The sequence below is a fragment of the Acytostelium subglobosum genome (assembly GCF_000787575.1).
Source record: "Acytostelium subglobosum LB1 DNA, scaffold: scaffold6, whole genome shotgun sequence".
Classification (NCBI taxonomy): Eukaryota; Evosea; class Eumycetozoa; order Acytosteliales; family Acytosteliaceae; genus Acytostelium; species Acytostelium subglobosum.
The window spans coordinates 348,332-367,892 of record NW_012236532.1 but is presented as its reverse complement, the minus strand read 5'-3'; the positions used below and the strand labels follow the sequence as shown (position 1 = coordinate 367,892).

Sequence of the window (19,561 nt, the reverse complement as noted above, 5' to 3'; positions counted from 1 at the left end):
GTATCATAGGGGCAGGACAAGTTAGCACAAATCCTACCATTAGCCAGTCTATCATGTTGTAAAAACTTTTTCGTGTTTCAGAAGTGTTGGCCCACCACTTTGTGATGACAAATATCTTCACACACGCCAAACAAAATGATTAGGACTCTGCCCCTCCACAACTCACTCATCCCTCTATGCTCTGAACCCGGTCCCTCCGTATGTTCATTCATCAAGATCTAAATCTGTTTTTAGTTCTCTGAAGGAGATCACTCTTATGTTGCCCCCTTTCAAGTGCTACCGCCGATTAATCTCTCTCTTTCTCAGACTCTCATTCCAATGTTGTACTATGGTCATCATCCACAATCCACTACCATTACTACCAATGGGGGTGGATGATAACCAAATTGAACGATGTCAGGTTGGGTACATAATAATGATAAAAATAATAATTGTTAACAAGTATGGAATGGGAGACCCGTATTGTGAAGTGTGTTTGGGAACAGGTCTCCAAATCCCAATACCCGTGACTAGGCTTGATACTTCAAGTATCTGTACTTGTTTCTGTGAGTTTAGTTGCCTCATTTGGATTTGAATGAATGAATGACAGGTCAAACTTATTATTATTTTTCCAATCACGTGATCATTTGTGATCAGCTGACATCTGTCACATGATCAACTTCCAGTCACATGATCACTTGTGGGGATATTATCCATATTAACAAACTAAACACTGAGACCAAGGACGATGATGATGTTTTGTTTACAATGTCCTGGACAACTGGATGAAATCGACAGTTGACCAAGACCGTGAGTATATAGGGGGGTTTTATTACACAATATTGAGTTATATAACAGAGGAAGCTGGTGAGCTGTTCGCTTAGAAGCACTTTCTGTGGACGATGGATGGTCCGGACTCGTCGTACTCCTCCTTGGAGATCCACATCTGCTGGAAGGTGGAGAGGGAAGCAAGGATGGAACCTCCGATCCAGACAGAGTACTTGCGCTCGGGTGGGGCGATGATCTTGATCTTCATGGTGGATGGGGCGAGGGCAGTCAACTCCTTCTGCATACGGTCAGCAATGCCTGGGAACATGGTCGTACCTCCGGACAAGACGACGTTTCCGTAGAGATCCTTACGGATATCAACGTCACACTTCATGATTGAGTTGTAGGTGGTCTCGTGGATACCGGCAGACTCCATTCCGAGGAAGGATGGCTGGAAGAGGGCCTCTGGGCAACGGAAACGCTCGTTACCGATGGTGATGACCTGTCCGTCTGGAAGCTCGTATGACTTCTCGAGGGCAGAGGAGGAGGCAGCAGTCTGCATCTCAGCCTCAAAGTCGAGGGCGACGTAGGCGAGCTTCTCCTTGATGTCACGAACGATCTCACGCTCGGCGGTGGTTGTGAATGAGTATCCACGCTCGGTCAAGATCTTCATCAGGTAGTCAGTGAGGTCACGACCAGCGAGATCCAGACGGAGGATGGCGTGTGGGAGGGCGTATCCCTCGTAGATTGGGACGGTGTGGGAAACTCCATCACCAGAGTCCATGACGATTCCGGTGGTACGACCAGAGGCGTACAGGGAAAGGACGGCCTGGATGGCAACGTACATGGCTGGGGTGTTGAAGGTCTCGAACATGATCTGGGTCATCTTCTCACGGTTGGCCTTTGGGTTGAGTGGGGCCTCAGTCAAAAGGACTGGGTGCTCCTCTGGGGCGACACGGAGCTCGTTGTAGAAGGTGTGATGCCAGATCTTCTCCATATCATCCCAGTTGGTGACGATACCGTGCTCAATTGGGTACTTGAGGGTCAGGATACCTCTCTTGGACTGGGCCTCATCTCCGACGTACGAGTCCTTCTGACCCATACCGACCATGACACCGGTGTGTCTTGGGCGACCAACGATCGATGGGAACACAGCACGGGGGGCATCATCTCCGGCGAAACCGGCCTTGCACATTCCGGAACCGTTGTCAATGACCAAAGCTTGAACGTCTTCTCCTTCCATTATTATTATTATTTGAGTATGTGATTTAAAGTTATAATTACAACAAGTATGTTATGAATGAATGATTAAGTTGGACAGATGTCCTTTTATCTTGATCAGTCCACATATTCAACTTCATTATCGGTCATCAAGTCTGACCCAAAAACCCAATTTCCAAACCCATTTAGACAATTTTCAAGTCAATTTTGATCAAGATTTACCACTTTTTTGTTTGAAAGTCATTAATTATCTGATTGATGGCTTATTACCACATCTTTGGGTTGGGTATGTGTTCGTGATCAGATAAACAATGTTGTACAACTTTTGATCGTGATCATGTATCTAATTTTGGTTATGATCGTAACACCATCTCAATATATATTATTATTATGTATTCATACACATAAACTCTATTTACCTGTTTTGAATGATTGATTGTCCTTTTCACTCTTTGTCTCTCTCTCTCTTGAGTGATACTTGACAGCAGTTTGAGGACTCGTCCCATGGGACCAGTGAAGACGACAAGTGAGGAAGGAACACAATCTCCATAGCAGACACAGGCTAACCATATACAAATACTCTACAATCAACATCATTGTTGGATGATGACAAGTTCTCAGCTGACTAGTTTGCCGGCAAGTGGTAGTAGGTCAAGGACAATGTTTTAATCACCGATATATTTGTTGGAGAGCTGAGATCCAGCCAGAGTGACAAAGAAACGTATGGTTGCACTTTCCATAGGGCAGTGTCATTGTGTTGTTTGATCTCTGATTGGTTTCCAACATAGGTCCGGTGTCTGCCTGGCTTTCCTCCCCAACAATGGAAGGCAGTGGACAATCCCGAGTTTGTGATATAATGCACGGAACCTTTACAACAATACTACAAGTCAAATCAACAGTTGACATCCCTGGTGCTCAAGGTTCCAAGCGTTGAGTTCGTCCTGCCCCTACTTCCACGCGAACCAACTACGCTAAATCGCTAAAGATGATGATTCATCTTGATAGCTTTCCATCAGTTGTCAAGAATGACATTGGCAACAACTCACAAATGGACAAACTGATTGCGCAACTACACAATGCATGTGTCCATCTTTGTATATCCAAACCTCCTCAATGGTCCATCTTTGTATATCCAAACATCCGTATCTTTAGCCAAACCGCTGTTCGCCACCCTCCGTCATTTCCGCAGATATTGTCCAAAGTGTCCTTTGATTGATCATTCGTCCTCCCCATAGTTTAAGTAATAATAATAATATATATCTTTCTTTGGACAGCGATACAGCCACCATTTAATTGGATGACTTGCAGAATGCAGGGCCGAGTCGAGTTTTTTTTTGTGAAGTTGATTATGATCTCACACACATTGTTGAATGTTCAAAAGGTTCATTGCGCGAATTAATCATTCATCTTGCTACAGTGATAGAGATAGAGATAGATACGATCAATCAATCAATCAACATCCTTCATCTAGCAAAATATATATATATTTATATTTATATCATATAATAGAATAATAGAGATAGATAGAGATGGATGATCAATCTATGTTTGATGAGTTTGGAAACCTGAGAGAGGACGTTGAAGATCTGCAGGATGATGATCAGGAGCAGGCTGTGGACGATGATGAAGAGGCCAACGATCTGACAGGTATCGATGATTCACGTGATCGTCAAGATAGAATGTATACAAATGGTCATGCCAATGATGATGATGGCGACGAAAGAATGCATGACAACAATGATGAGCGATCAGATCTCAGACCGAGCAATGCAATCGTGTTGCACGAGGATAAGAAATACTTCCCAGATGCTAGCGAGGTCTATGGCGATGCCGAGGTCATGGTACAGGATGAAGACACACAGCCAATCAGCAAGCCAATCATCGCGCCTCAGCGAGCACGCTCGTTCAATCTCGTCGATAAAGACCTGCCCAACACAGTGTACTCCAAGCAGTTCTTGGTCGACCTGCTTCAATACCCTGCACTCATAAGGAATGTCTGTCTCATCGGTAACATCTCATCAGGCAAGACATCCTTCATGGACATGCTCTTCCTCCAGACTCACGAGAAGAAGTGGACACATTCCAAACCTGTATGTACTACACTCAATCATTCATTCGATCGATCATTCGATCATTCAATCAATAATCCTAACATCTTAGGCATCACATTACACACGATTAGATAAAGTACACAGACACAAGAAAGGATGAACAACAAAGAGGACTGAGTATTAAGGCTATGCCAATGACGTTACTGTTGCCAAACTCAAAGGAGAAGAGCTACCTGTGTAATATAATGGATACACCTGGACATATGAACTTCTCTGATGAGGTCACAGCCTCATTGCGTCTTTGTGATGGCGCAGTGATCGTGGTGGATGCACTGGAGGGCGTCATGCTGCAGACTGAGCGATTGATCACACACGCCGTCTCTGAGGGTCTGGCCATATCGGTCATCATCAACAAGATCGATCGCCTGATCCTCGAGCTGAAGCTGCCTCCACAGGACGCCTACTTCAAGCTGAAGCACACAATCGACGAGATCAACACAGTGTTGGAGAAGGCGTCACACGGCACCGAGCGAGTCAGGGTGTCGCCCGAGCTGGGCAACGTACTGTTCGCGTCGTCTGAGATGGGCTGGTGCTTCACTCTCAACTCCTTTGCCAACATATATGCCGATAGCCACAATGCCAAGTTCTCTGCCGACGAGTTTGCCAAGCGTCTCTGGGGCGACCTGTACTTCCAGCCCGACACCAGAGCATTCCGCAGGAAGTCCTCACCCTCTCATCCAGACATGCAGCGCACCTTTGTTCACTTCATCCTCGATCCCCTTTACAAGATATACTCAACAATACTATGTCGAGACAAGAAGACTGTAGAAGTATGTATCCATCCATCATCCAGTCCAAACTACATGTTTGATCAGTCACTCACTCACTAACTCATTCACGTCACATCCATCAAAGAATATGTTGTTCGAACTTGGCATTAGATTACCAAATGATACATTGGGATTGGATGTTAAGCCATTGTTGAGGATTGTACTTGGATCATTCTTTGGCAAGTCGACAGGATTCGTGGATATGATTGTAGCCATGCCATCACCTATAGAGGGCGCGACCCGAAAGGTCGAACATACCTACACTGGCTCACTGGCAGGAGACTATGGAAAGGCTCTCAAGAGCTGCGATCCCGACGGACCATTGATGCTGCACGTCAGCAAGCTGATTTCAAAGAGCGATGGTAGTGGCTTTGATTGTCTGGCGCGTGTCATGAGTGGCACCATCACCAAGGGCACGCCCGTTAGAATCTTGGGCGAGAAGTACACACCCGACAACGACGAGGACCTTGTAATCGATGAGATCACTCGCATCTCCATCTGTGAGGCACGTTATCAAATCGACATTGAGCGCGCCTCTGCTGGAACATGGGTGTTGCTGGAGGGTGTCGACAACGCAATCGTCAAGACAGCCACCATCACATCGGTCAATGACATTGACGAACAGGACGACGCCAACCGCGCATCGATTTTCCGTCCACTTCAGTTCAACACCAAGTCGGTGTGCAAGGTGGCCATTGAGCCACTAAACCCATCAGAGCTGCCCAAGATGTTGGCCGGTCTGCGAAAGATCAACAAGAGCTATCCTTTGGCCGTGACGCGTGCCGAGGAGTCTGGCGAGCATATCATTCTGGGCACGGGCGAGCTGTACCTAGACTGTATTCTGCACGACCTGAGGACGATGTACGCCGAGATCGAGATCAAGGTCGACGATCCGGTCATCTGTCTGGCAGAGACCATCATCGAGACGTCGGCCATCAAGTGCCACGCAGACACACAGAACAAGAAGAATCGTCTCACAATGATCTGTGAGCCATTGGAGAAGGGATTGGCCGACGACATTGAGTCAGGACTGATAAAGATCGACTGGCCAAAGAAGAAGCGCACAGAGTTCTTCCAGAACAAGTACGGCTGGGATGTGTTGGCCGCCAACAATCTCTGGGCATTTGGTCCAGACGCATGTGGAGCCAACGTACTCATCAATGATACAATCGATGTCAATCGCGCCAACCTTATGTCGATCAGCGAGTCTGTCGTCAGAGGATTCCAATGGGCCACCAAAGAGGGACCACTGGTCGACGAGCCCGTGCGAAACGTGAAGTTCAAGCTGATCGATGCCACCATTGCCTCTGAGCCAATCGCTCGCTCTAGTGGCCACATTGTGCCAGCAGCGCGCTCATCTACACACTCTGCCTTCCTGGTGGCAGCACCGCGTCTAATGGAGCCAGTATACATGGTCGAGGTCATCTCGCCACCCGACTGCGTCCAGTCCATCGAGTCAGTGCTGACTCGTCGCAGAGGACACATCATCCACGACTACCCCAAGCCCGGCACGCCCCTATACATCACCAAAGCACTGCTGCCCGTACTGGACTCGTACGGCTTTGAAACGGATCTGCGCTCACACACTCAGGGTCAGGCATTCTGTCTGTCCACATTTGATCACTGGCAGATTGTTCCAGGTGATCCACTCGACAAGTCAGTCGTTCTGCAGCCACTGGAGCCTAGTCCCCAGGCACATCTAGCACGCGAGTTGCTCATCAAGACAAGAAGAAGAAAGGGACTAAGCGAGGATGTAAATTTAAGCAAGCACTTGAGCGACGAGCAGCTGTTGAACCTGGCCAATCAGACTGGATAAGTTGGTTGGTTGATTGTGTTCAATCAAACACACGATTGTACACATATTGCACGTATTATATTATATTATTTTATAATCACATAATATACGTATTGGCGTATGGATGGACAGACGAGAGCGACGATAATAAATGATTAGTGTGTACACAAAGATGGAAAGATATACAGAGACAAACAGGTGGATGGAGACATGAAGGAGGATATCGAATTTTCCAATTAACTCATCGAATCGTATTGCATAATATTACAACAATGAACATCGATCCGATCACATCAAACTTCACATGTGATGTTGGGTCATGGCGATGAATAAACCATCGGGTATTCAATCCGAAATTGTCTCAAAGTATGGCAAACTACACCAACCTGAGGGGTATGAAAATTCGAGTTGGATGTCTTGTCTATTCCAGAGTGATTGATTAATCACACCAAACGATGTTCACCACCCATCCGCACCACACACACTGATCAATCACATTCACACTCCTATCACTCACCCACCCAATATTTATCACTGTGATCATAAATGTAATCCCTACCTTTACACTTTTTGATCCACAAGGTTGGAACAAATGGTAATATGTCATTCAGATAAACTCTATTTAATCAACAAGTTGATTGAATGAAGAGACACAATTAAACAAATATTAATCAATAGTAACATTTAATACTCTAAAACTAATCAAATAATAAATAATCATGACTATCCTTGGTATGTATAATCTCTCTGGTTGTAGTCCATATGATCAGATTCTAATTATTATTTTTTCCAAACAAATCATTTAGCATGCTTGCGTTCTTTGGGAGGTGTTCAGACCTTTAACTCAAGTTCCCAGACTATTCTTGGCCAGACCACTGTAGGAGTGACTCAGACCTCTAACCAAGTTGCCTACGACCGTAATGATTACATCAACTACTGGAACAATGTTCGCAACAATGCCACCAATGGTAACTCTGGTTGTGGATGTTCATAATTCTCATCAGTAGAAGAGTACCTCTCTGATTCCTTCCGTCCTTGTTGAACTCCGGCCGGCCTGGCCAATGATATGTAACAAACTTGTAACAAACAAATATAATAAATATTGTCCCTCAATGTGTTGTATTACTTAATTAATATTGGATTATTTATTATTATTATTATTGGATCTTAAATACTGTCTTCATATGTTTGATCAGTGCAACATCTTGCTTGGTCAGCTCATCGCCCCAGCCTGCCTTGAGTGCATCGATTGACTCACGAGTGATCTTGGAGTACCATTGCTTCTTCTCATTGAACTGTCTACCCAGTGTTGTTGTTGTCTTGGCATCATCAATGGCCACGGACACTTCGTCGTCCTTCTTGCCCACCAGAATATCCTTCTCGTTCAGCTTGATCGACTGGACGACACCGACATCGATGGGTGGCTGTCCGGGCACCATTGGCACACAGATGGGTGTACCGATACGCAGGGTGCCCTCCTTGATACGCAGACCAACCAGGATTGGATCCTTGTTTCGGAAGACGCTGATGACATCCACCAAACATGGCCACACGCATGCGCCAGCGGTCTCAGTCCTCAGTCTCTCCTTGATGGCGCCAAAGTGGTCGTCCAGACGCTTCTCAAACAGATAGATGGTCTCCTCGCTCATGATGGTGATCTTCATGTCGTGAGCGGCCTGCTGTGCCGACTCCTCAATCTTGACGTCAAAGGCCAACAGGATTGCATACTTGGGGTCCTTCTCGACCATGATCGCTGCGTCCATGATGTTCTTCTTGTGCACGGGTCCAATGGCGACGGATGCAACGGGCACATTGATCTTCTTGAGGAATGCCAAGAAGGCCTCAAGTGAACCGAGTGTGGAGGCCTGCACAGAGACACCAACACCGGTGGTGACGACATCTTGTAGCACAGAGTCGACTTCTCTTTGAGCGTCGTCCTTCAGACGTTCCAGATCGTCATCGTCCTCGACCACGACCAGCGAGGTACCTGGGACGGCCCTCTCCAGACCGGCAGCAACGATCTTCACACCCATCGATGCTCTGACCGACTTGTTCGGAATGAGTGTACTCTTGACACGTGTTTCTCTGAGTGGTGGTGGCGTCAGCAGTGATCTGATAGTGGTAACGATTGGCGCACCAAATCCACTGACCACAATCTTATCTCCCTCATTCAGCACACCATTGACCAACACAACGTCGATCGTTGTGCCCAAACCTTCAATTGCCTTAACCTATTAATAAGAGAAGTTAGTACGATGCACTCATAGTCCACTCAATCAATCAATCAATCAAATGATCCAAACTTACTTCAAGAACGGTACACTGGAGTGATGACTTGTAGGTGACCTTCTCAGCCATAATCTTCTGCATCAGCTGGACGACGACGAGCATGAGGTCGGCAAGACCCTCACCAGAGACGGCGGATGTTGGGATGAGCGACACGACCTTCTTGTAATCCTTGTTCTTCCAGTAGAGCTGGGCGTTGAGCTCCTGACCGGCGAGCTGTGCGATGGTGTCATTGCACTTGGACTCAAAGTCCTGCTGCGCACTTCTGGTCTGCAGCTTGAGACTCTCCTTGATGTCGGTGTTGATGTAGGTCTTCCAATCGTAGATTCTGTCCACCTTGTTGAGCGCGACGACGAATGGCGTCTTACGCATACGCAAAAGATTGATCGACTCGATGGTCTGGGCCTCCAGACCGTGCATGATATCAATGACCAGAATGGCCAGGTCACACAGACCCGAACCTCTGGAACGCAGGTTGTTGAACGACTCGTGACCTGGTGTATCGATCAGCAGCAGACCGGGCAGCTTGAAGTTCATGCCGAGCTTGTCGGCGAATGTCTTGGTCTGCTCCTTGATCGTGTCGACGGGGATGAACGAGGCACCAATCTGCTGAGTGATACCACGTGCCTCACCAGCCTGGACGTTGGTGTGACGGATCTTATCCAGCAGCGATGTCTTTCCAGTATCGACGTGACCCAGGATACAAAGGATGGGTGAACGCAGCTCTTGCTCGGCTGGCTTTGAATCGTCGCCTGTCGATGTGGTTGATGTGCTTGTCTCGGCAGCCTTGGCCTTGTTGGCCTTCTTGGTCTCCTTGTCCTTCTTCTTCTTCAGCGCCTCCCTCTCCAGTCTCTGTCGCTCCTCCTCTTCCTCACGCTTCTTTTGCTCCTCCTCCTCCTGTCGCTTCTTGATCTCGTCGATGGGCTCCCAGTCCTCGTCGTCCCAGCTTGCCAAAACCTCCTCGGCGGGCTTGGGCTGCTCCTCCTCAATCTTGACCTCGCTGACTGCCTGTGTGATTGCGCTGACGCTTGAATCCTGCTTGTTGGCCTTGTTGGGCTTCTTCTTGGCGTAGACGACCTTCTTCTTCTCCTCGATGACGGCTGGTGTATCGAGTGCGGCCACAACAGCACCGGCGGCCTTCAGCCTCTCGAGTCTCTCGATTCTCGCCTTCTCGTTCAGTGACTCCTGCTCTTGAATCTTCTTCTCTGCCTTTCTCTTGGCCTTCTCTGCGGCCTTTAACTTTCGCTGCTCCTCCTCCTCTTTCTCGCGCTCGGCCTCGAGTCTGGCCAGCTCCTCAGCCTTCTTCTTCTTCTCCTCGTCCTCGATTCTCTTCTTCTCCTCAGCCTCACGCTGCTTCAGCAGGAAGCCAGAGATCTTCTCCTCGGCCTGTGGCTTGGCGCCGGCCTTAGCGCCTGCCTTCTTCTTGGCGGCGGCCTTCTTCTTGGCCGACGCTGTTGTTGGTGCTGCTGGTGTTGATTTCTTTGCATCGCCTCCTGTCTCCTCCTCTGACTCTGACTCTGACTCGTCATCCTTTGCGGGTGACGCAACCTTTGGTGACTGCTCTTGCTGCTCGATCAACTTCTTGGCCTCCTCTGCATCCTTCTCAAAGTCGCCATCCCAGTAATCCTGCTTCTTGTTCTTCTTTGATGCCGCTGTCTTCTTGGCGGGGGCTGCGGCTGGCTTGGCTGGTGCTGCGGCTGGCTTCTTGCCCGCTGGCTTCTTTACTGGCTCCTCTTCAGACTCTGACTCTGATTCTGATTCAGACTCTGATGCGACAGCCTTCTTTCCAGCAGCCTTGGCGGCTGGCTTCTTAGCAGCAGCCTTCTTTGGTGCAGCAGTTGGCTTCTTCACCTCCTCCTCTGATTCTGACTCTGACTCTGACTCTGATTCTGATTCAGACTCTGATGCTACAGCCTTCTTTCCAGCAGCCTTGGCGGCTGGCTTCTTAGCCGCAGCCTTCTTTGGAGCTGGTGCAGGCTTCTTGACTGGCTCCTCTTCTGACTCTGACTCTGACTCTGATTCAGACTCTGACTCTGATGCAACAGCCTTCTTTCCAGCAGCCTTGGCGGCTGGCTTCTTAGCAGCAGCCTTCTTTGGGGCAGCAGCAGGCTTCTTCACCTCCTCCTCAGACTCTGACTCTGACTCTGATGCCACCTGCTTCTTGGCAGCTGGTTTCTTCTTGTCAGCCTTCTTAGCAGGAGCAGCACCCTTCTTTGCAGGCTTCACCTCCTCCTCAGACTCTGACTCTGATTCCACAACAGCCTTCTTTCCACCCTTTTGACCATTGGCCTTCTTGGTAGTGGCAGCGGCTGGGGTAGCTGTTGTCTTCTTTGTTTGTTTAACATCATCCTCATCGCTTTCAGATTGAACACCAGTAGCCATCTTCTCTGCAGCCTCTCTATCCTGATCAGCAGCATCAGTGTCCCAATAATCGTCTCTCTTTCTTTGTTTTCCCATTTCTACCTGTTATTAATCTCTTTGTATATCTGTCTGTAATATATATTTGATTGAATGATTGATTGATTGACGATTGAGTTTGAATGATTGATTGATTGAATGTTAGATATATTCATTTGGAATGCTATATTGAATATATTATAGTATACTATACCTACCTCTCTAACAAACAAACAACAACAAAGCAACACTTATAAGTGAGTGAATGAATGAATGAACAGTTCAATTACAACAACAAATGAAGTGAACCCTTTTATCGTGTTCTCACTCACTCGAGTGTTCCAATCAATCCACACGAGGGTTGGTTGAACTTTGAGTTCTGTTGTTTCAAAAGAGAAAATTGGCTTAAACGTTACTCTATATCCCTCATCCTTCTCAATCTATCTATCTTCAATCAATCAAATATCTTGTAGATAGAGATAATATAACAATATAAATATTAGATATAGACATGTCGATATACTCACTATACATATTGAATAAAGCAGGCACTTTGATATTCCAAAATGTAATCATCAATCAATCAAACATTGACATTATCAACAATGACAAGTTGTTGCAGTTGAATCAGTCGAATAGAGTACATTGATTGACACATCACATCATACCATATCGTGTATATAGGACTATAGTAATGGTGCAGAGAAACTATCACATAATGCATACATCAGTTTAGGATCAACATTCCATGGTCTACATGCTATCTCAAGTAACCTGTCACCAACAGGATCATCATCAGGTATCGAGGTGATAGAGACAGAGACATTCAAACTACAATGTTATCAAACACATACAGGTATGGAATAAGACATTGACAATCACATTGACATTGGATCAAATGGGCGAGGACTGACACATTTACTCACTCAATCAATCAACCAGGAATGAAGTTCTATGCTATTGCAGACCCAAATAGATCAAACCTTGAAGAAACATTACATAGTATCTATGAATTATATACTGATTATGTTCTTAAGAATCCATTCTACGAGTTGGAGATGTCTATAAGATGTGATCTATTCGACTACAAACTGAACAGATTGATCAAGGGCACAAATGATTGATCGATCAATCGTCCAACAATCAGACATATATACATGGAGCGGACATCATACACATCATATGAACAATAACACTTGTTAATATAGCATTGTACAATATTATATCAAAGGATGGATTCATTCCAATCGATCACTACATTTACTCACACACATCAACGTTTATTTACAATGTTGTGTAAATGTTACGTAATGATCTTTATGTAAAAAATGATATTCGAATTGTTTTGAATTAATTGGGAAGGTGAATGAAAAATGAGTGGGGGAGGGCTTCTCGCAAGCTCTGGTCAGGCATACCCTCGCGCACTTAGGACATCAGAAATCTAGTATCATTCGCTACATTAGCGTTCTTAACAAGTGGGCATTATTCAAAGATGAAGGTATGTCATCTCTGTCATCTTCAATTGATCTATCTAGCATCCATCATCATTGGCGATATGATATCCATCATCAACAGAAGAGAATGGATGAATGATTGACCAAACGAACGAATGAACGAATCAACTATCCATTGAGTGATCGATCAACATACAGGATATCAATAGGATTAGAATGGGTGGATGGATGCGATAGTGGTCAACACATCACAGGATACACCTTCATAAGGAAACAGAGGACTAACATATCATATCCTCAACTCTCATCACTTACTCTCACTTAACAGCTTAACATTGCCAACCCATCAACTGGAGCACAGAAGTGTGTCAACATTGAGGACAAGCTCAAGACGTAGGTATCGGAGTTAGTCACTTGACACATACACACATAGATATATAGACAACAACAACAACAGCGACATACATATCTGCGATCGATCATACAACAACAACAGAATATAGCAAACAGGGACAGATCATAAGAAGAGAGTATCAACTAACATAAACAAAAACAAACAAACATATAGCCGTTGTTTCATTGACAAGCGTATGGGACAGGAGGTGCCAGGCGACTCTTTGGGCGACGAGTACAAGGGTTACGTTTTCAGAATCACTGGAGGCAACGACACTGAGGGTTTCCCAATGATGCAAGGTGTTGCCGTCCCACACAGAGTTCGTCTTTTGCTCACCAAGACCTCTGGCTGCTACAACCCAGCCAGATCTGGTGAGAGAAAGAGAAAGTCTGTCCGTGGATGCATCGTTGCCGACGACATTGCCTCGCTGCAGTTGATCATCGTCAAGAAGGGTGATGCTGAGCTCCCAGGTCTCACTGATGTCAGCTTCCCATCCAGAAAGGGTCCAAAGAGAGCCAGCAACATCAGAAAGCTCTTCAAGCTCTCCAAGGAGGACGACGTTCGCAAGTACGTCATCCGTCGTGAGATCCCCGCCAAGAAGGAGGGCAGAAAGGCCAAGAGCATTGCCCCCAAGATCCAGCGTCTGGTCACCCCAGTCACCATTGCCCGCAGAAAGGCTCTCCGTCTACAGAAGGTCAACTCACACAAGAAGGCCGCTGAGGAGGCTGCCGCCTACGCCAAGCTCATTGCTCAGCGTCGTGAGGCTGAGAGAGCATCGAGAAGATCCTCGAAGCGTTCCAGCAAGGCTTCCGTCAAGGCTGCCGAGACCCCAGCTGCTGCCCCAGTCAAGGCTGCCCCAGCCCCAACCAAGGCCGCCGCTGCCCCAGTCAAGGCCGCTGCTGCCCCAACCAAGGCCGCCCCAGCCCCAGCCAAGACTGCTCCAGCCAAGGCTTCTGCCCCCTCCAAGCCAGCTGCCAAGACTACCGGCAAGAAGTAAACACATCATACGAGATGGGTGGTATATAGTACTTTGGGTAACGCTAAATAAATCCTCATTCAAAACCATCCCTTCCTCTTCCCTACAGCGCCAGCGTCAATTCAAACTGGAAGATTGATTGGTAATGGATATACTATTTATTCTTCTTACTTGATGATGAAGATGGTTGAGGTTGTTTCTCAGAGTCAGCATTCATCAGGAACAATCCGGTGACAATGAATGTTGCACCAATCCACCATTGAGGCGCCAGGAACTCTTTAAAGAACAACCATCCAAAGAATGCCTATAGATATCATGATGTCCATGTTTGTTAGTTACTGATGTTCACTCAATCAAAGTGTCGTGATGTTCAATTATAACAACATACTGAGAAGAAGAAGTTTGAAGCAGTTGCAATCACTGTCGCAGAGAGTGATGATGACAGATCCATACTCTTGGCAGAGTACCTCCATTGCATAGTAGTACATATGAATATTCCTGCAAAGCTTACCAGTCTAATGGCATAGTCGACCTGAGTGATGAATGTCATGATTGATCCATCCTCATTGTTAGCACTGATCTGTGAAGTGTAGCCGACATCCAATCATCCAATCATCCAATCATCCATGGACACATACCTTCTCTTGAGATATATACAATGACAGGAAGTTGGTATCAACAACTATCTTGCCAAACACTGAACTGAGTGATGCAAATACACCTCCTATCAGTGCCAATACAAATGCATACTTTCTATTCTTCTGTATGCTTGTCTGTTTACTTGTATTCAAAGATGATGATTGCTTTGTACTAGTAGTCTTATTCTTCATCTTATGTCTATGTATAATCGATTGATTGATTGAATGCCAATGAATCAAGTCAGATCTGAAGAAGTGTGACTTTTGAGTTCATTCGCGAATGGATTGGCAACAGAGTGTTTATTGAAGTTGCTTGAAATATATCTTGCCTTCATACTTGTCTGTTGAACAGTCAACAAGTAGTAGAGTATTATGTTGATCATCTATATAACGTACTTGATAGGTATTCATTGATAATCCACTATATTGTATTTGATATGTATCTACATTGGGCACTTTGTTCATCATCTTCCGAATACATTCAAACAACTTTAGACGTGAATTGATACTAGAGTTGAACTTTAGCTTACTAATACTTGATGTTATACTATAATCTATAATATCTGTTATATAATTGATTGTCTCTCTTATGCTGACTTCCATCATCATCTTGCTGTAGTCATGATGATGATGATGATGATGGTCTGGTAGACAGTTGAGTAGTACACCTTGTCGACGTATAAAGTATATACCAAGTTGACGTAGATTGATTGGTAGACTGATCAATGGTTGATTGTAATCTCGATCAAATCTTAGTGATGTAAGTGAGGTGGGCAGGACACCAGTCCCAATTGGTTGATTGAATGATGAGCCAAATGACAACTTGATGAGGGTCGGCGGCAGAAGACCAACCTTGATCGGCTGGTCGAATGAATAGCCAAATGTAAGATCGCGTAATGATGTTGGAAGTATGGCAATGGGATGATTGAATGAGGAGAAGTAAGAGAACCTCAGTGTTTCGATCGAGTTGGGTAGGGATCCAGGGGGCAGCACCTGCTGGAACTGATCAAAGAAGCTCAGTTCAGTGAGTGATGGAGGTAGGAGACCTGGTGTGATCTGTTGATTGAATTCTACACTGAACAGTAGTATACGAAGGGATGGTGGAAGTGACCCGGGCATCAGGGGTTGGTTGAAGTTCATTCCCAAGACCAGCGAGGTGAGCGATGGAGGCAGTGAATGTGGTTTGATTGGTTGATCAAAGTCGGTGCTCAGCACGAGACTGGTGAGTGAGGGAGGCAGTACACCATTCTCAAACGGTCTGTTGTACAGGCCACCGAGTGATAGCTCCAGCAGTGATGATGGCAGTGCTCCAGGCACAAGTGGCTGATCAAATTTGTATTGAAAGCTCAAGTAGCGCAGATTGTCAGGTAGTGAGCCTGGCAAGATTGGTTTGTTGTTTGATATACTCAGTCCAAGATCTTTGGTTGATGATAGCTCTACTGATGATGATCCATGCTTTAGTGATTGACGATGATTGTTTCGCCATACTGTCAGCTGATTGAAGTATGACTTGGAGCATAGCGCGAAACAAACAATGTCCACCTCATCAACTAGCCATCCAACTATTTCCTTAATCACTACCTTTGATAATGTATCCATCTCTATCTGTAAATCTTTGTGATTGTATAATTGGGCATGTGACTTCTCAAATCTATTTGAAGGCGGCATGCCGCCCTTCAAGGGCTCACTCACAAACACAAGTTCAATCAAAACATTGATCAGTTTATTGATTGAGACCTCCAGACTGGAAATAGTATGAGCGTGAATCAATCAGAGTATCATCAGTGTTGTAACACTCTAGTTTGATGACTCTATCTCTTCCAATTACTTGTCGCACCACAAAGCATTGACGATTGAGTGAGCTTGTTCCAACCCATTCATCATCAACATAGATATGACAGTTATAATCTAGTAAGTGTTCAATTGACAGTGTGGTCCATTCAATTAATATATCATTGAGGACCTGTCCTTGAGTGATTGAGTTGCTATTCCATATATCTGTACATTTGAACTCATCAATGATTGATCGTGATGGTGATGATGAAGATTGAGTATGATGAATGTTCAAGCCTCCAAATCTTTGACTAAAAAGACCAATGTCGACATTGTAGTTGTCACAGTGACATAATAACTCTACTGCAATCAATCTTTGATCATTGTTGGAGTGCGTGGACAATGGTATAGTGGCACACTCCTTAATCCAATTGTTAAATTGAATTGATGATATTGTCTTGATGATTGTGACATCCTTCCAATCACGACAATCATCTGATACTGGATTGGTAGTGATTGATGAACTTGTGAGTATCACCGTGTGATCAGTGAAGTGCAGTACCAATGACATCATCACCGGGGAATCATGAGTGACATTCTTCCAAATATAGGACACACTGAGTGGATGTGATTGTGTGATCGGGATATCCAGTTCGTAGATCTTGGTAACAAAGTAATTCCAAGTCTTGGAGCTACTAGTTGTTGGAAGTAGCTTTCCTTGAATGAGTAGTGAGCTACCTCCATGGTATGAATCATCTTGATCGATGATGGCCTCAATTAATGGTGATCCATGACGTTGACCATACTCCAAACATCCACTTGTATTCTGTAGTGTGATGTCATACCATGGTTTGTTGCCAACAACCTTGCCCATCTTATAATATCTCTCGCCGCATCCAATATTAACATCACTCTTAAATGGTAGTGTTGTGGATGATACTCTACTGGCCATCTGTGATGGACGACATGCTTCCAACACAGAGTTTTTGTGATTGTCCGATGATGATGACGTCCATAAATGGAGATATATACCAGTGATTCGACTTCCAAATCTTCCAGCCCATCTCTCCACATCCTTGCCAGTGAATATGAGGTTGATGTACCTGGCACCTGATGGATACTCGGAGATCGTATGTCTGAATCTCTTGTAGTCCTTTTGAGTCGTGATGTCACCAGATTCAAAGGTGATCAGAACTTTGTGTGATATGTCTCTAACTTCCAACTTGACTCTGAGTAGATCATTGTACTTTGGACCTGTGCCACAATGATAGAACTCCAATTCAATCACTGGTGATGAAGATAATATATCTGTTGATGCCACTACTTCAAGGTCAACCTCCTGACTCATACTTGACCATTCATGGGATGAAACAAAGGCCTTTCCACCATTGATTCCACCATCATCAACGCCCCATCCATCACATGGCGCATCTCCCATCTCCACAATCCAACCATCCATATTATTATTAGCTGATCCATTCTTGATCAAGTCTTCCAAAGGTAGGGGGTAAGGTGGGTATGAGTGATTGGAATAGTTTCACAACCTGCGATCAATCAATCATACATACTCTGTCTACCACGCACTCCAGTCCACAATGTTGCCTCTCTCAAGTTTGATATGGTCTTTGATGATTTGTTAGACTCAAACGTCCATCCAGGAGCAAACAATGCAGCAGACATTCCATTCTCAATCGCCTTCTCCACTCCCTGTTCCATGATTGCGTGAATGTGTGTGAATTAGTCGACCATCATGCATGCCAATGTGTTCAATTCGACAACTTACAATATGACTGTTGAAGTGGCCTCCACCAAAGGTGCCTCGTCCCCATACATCAGTACCAACGTATATTTGATGTGATGTTGAACCGGCTAGTATGGCTGATTGTTTGATCATTGATTCGTCCCATTTGTAGTTGAGGAATATACCATCACATTGATCAAAGAATGCTTTGTTGTGAACATTCAACTCATTCTGCCATTTGAGTGCACCTTCCGTAGTGACACTATCATACCATATCATCAATGATCCAGGTATTTCCTCGTGCATCATACGTGTGAGCTCACCCAAGAACAGCTGATATCGCACTCCATACTCTGATGATGGTAGTGGTGACTCGATGTTGATGAACCATCCATCAAACCTGTAGTGCTTTGCAATGTCCACGAGCTTTCGAATGAATATCGAGTGATCACGATCATCGCCATCACTATTGTCTGGATCGAAGTATGGTCCACGGACCAGACGACATGCATCCTTGATGCCTTGCTCCCATTCAGTGATCACCGTGCCCATGACCTTGACACCATTCTTGTGTGCACATTCAATCCATGATACAGGCGGGATGGTTATGCATTGATGAGTGAAGTAGATGAATATATCAATCAATTGCCAATGTTGGAAGAGGTAGTGATTGTTCGTCGATGACATGGATGTGAGGTTGAATGAGTCGACCTCATGATCGAGGTATCCACCCATCATATCATGACAATGTATGATCTGTTGTCTACGTTGAGGTATGTTGGCCAATGGAATGCATGAGACTGGTACATTTACATCTGGTGTCCATGTCAACAGGTCAATCATACTATGAAGTGGTTTGCACTTGACGTAGGCCTTGCGACATGATGGATCGAGCTTTGGTGGGAATGATGGCATCGGTGCTGCTTCTGTGTGGCCAGCCAGAGGTTGACGATTGAGTACCAAGTCACTTATAATGTATGAGCATTGTTTGTTGATAGGATCACCAATGATGAATGGAAACGATGACAATGTCACGTCCCCATCAGTGTATATCTGTGATCTTTCACGATACATCATCGAGTTAACAAACAGTTTGCTGATCAATCGATTATGATCAACTTGATAACATATCTCAATGTGATGCCTGATGAGTGAGTGAGTGATTGGTGTAAGTCAGAATGTTTGATTGAATGATTGAGTGAATGAGGTGAATAATGTACCATTCTTTGAGACTTATTGGATGTGACTTGAGGTCAAC

At 45.3% G+C, this 19,561-nt stretch overlaps 9 protein-coding genes across 9 annotated transcripts; 4 read left to right on the top strand and 5 right to left on the bottom strand.

Annotated features, from left to right (window-relative positions):
• Positions 1 to 859: 859 nt before the first annotated feature.
• Positions 860 to 1,990, bottom strand: SAMD00019534_034690 (hypothetical protein; the record flags this gene model as incomplete). The annotated part of the gene is made up of 1 exon (XM_012904361.1): positions 860 to 1,990. One exon carries the CDS (start codon positions 1,988 to 1,990, stop codon positions 860 to 862), a length of 1,131 nt encoding a protein of 376 aa, XP_012759815.1.
• Positions 1,991 to 3,491: 1,501 nt separating this feature from the next.
• Positions 3,492 to 6,659, top strand: SAMD00019534_034680 (hypothetical protein; the record flags this gene model as incomplete). The annotated part of the gene is made up of 3 exons (XM_012904360.1): positions 3,492 to 4,058; positions 4,151 to 4,849; positions 4,935 to 6,659. Coding segments are annotated over 3 exons (2,991 nt in total), but the record flags the coding sequence as incomplete, so codon positions are not given.
• A 704-nt stretch (positions 6,660 to 7,363) lies between these two features.
• SAMD00019534_034670 (hypothetical protein) lies at positions 7,364 to 7,635 on the top strand (the record flags this gene model as incomplete). The annotated part of the gene is made up of 2 exons (XM_012904359.1): positions 7,364 to 7,376; positions 7,451 to 7,635. Coding segments are annotated over 2 exons (198 nt in total), but the record flags the coding sequence as incomplete, so codon positions are not given.
• Positions 7,636 to 7,801: 166 nt separating this feature from the next.
• Positions 7,802 to 11,396, bottom strand: SAMD00019534_034660 (hypothetical protein; the record flags this gene model as incomplete). Its single annotated transcript, XM_012904358.1, has 6 exons — positions 7,802 to 8,875; positions 8,952 to 10,027; positions 10,061 to 10,316; positions 10,347 to 10,441; positions 10,640 to 11,176; positions 11,285 to 11,396. Coding segments are annotated over 6 exons (3,150 nt in total), but the record flags the coding sequence as incomplete, so codon positions are not given.
• Positions 11,397 to 11,838: 442 nt separating this feature from the next.
• Positions 11,839 to 12,448, top strand: SAMD00019534_034650 (hypothetical protein; the record flags this gene model as incomplete). The annotated part of the gene is made up of 3 exons (XM_012904357.1): positions 11,839 to 11,895; positions 12,012 to 12,183; positions 12,270 to 12,448. Coding segments are annotated over 3 exons (408 nt in total), but the record flags the coding sequence as incomplete, so codon positions are not given.
• A 371-nt stretch (positions 12,449 to 12,819) lies between these two features.
• On the top strand, positions 12,820 to 14,172 carry SAMD00019534_034640 (hypothetical protein; the record flags this gene model as incomplete). Its single annotated transcript, XM_012904356.1, has 3 exons — positions 12,820 to 12,825; positions 13,110 to 13,174; positions 13,350 to 14,172. The coding sequence occupies 3 exons, from the start codon at positions 12,820 to 12,822 to the stop codon at positions 14,170 to 14,172; spliced, it is 894 nt and encodes a 297-aa protein (XP_012759810.1).
• Positions 14,173 to 14,308: 136 nt separating this feature from the next.
• SAMD00019534_034630 (hypothetical protein) lies at positions 14,309 to 15,005 on the bottom strand (the record flags this gene model as incomplete). The annotated part of the gene is made up of 3 exons (XM_012904355.1): positions 14,309 to 14,455; positions 14,540 to 14,683; positions 14,790 to 15,005. Coding segments are annotated over 3 exons (507 nt in total), but the record flags the coding sequence as incomplete, so codon positions are not given.
• Positions 15,006 to 15,104: 99 nt separating this feature from the next.
• Positions 15,105 to 16,268, bottom strand: SAMD00019534_034620 (hypothetical protein; the record flags this gene model as incomplete). The annotated part of the gene is made up of 1 exon (XM_012904354.1): positions 15,105 to 16,268. A coding segment is annotated over one exon (1,164 nt), but the record flags the coding sequence as incomplete, so codon positions are not given.
• Positions 16,269 to 17,335: 1,067 nt separating this feature from the next.
• On the bottom strand, positions 17,336 to 19,218 carry SAMD00019534_034610 (hypothetical protein; the record flags this gene model as incomplete). The annotated part of the gene is made up of 4 exons (XM_012904353.1): positions 17,336 to 17,388; positions 17,595 to 18,053; positions 18,131 to 18,269; positions 18,346 to 19,218. 4 exons carry the CDS (start codon positions 19,216 to 19,218, stop codon positions 17,336 to 17,338), a joined length of 1,524 nt encoding a protein of 507 aa, XP_012759807.1.
• Between the last annotated feature and the right edge of the window lie 343 nt (positions 19,219 to 19,561).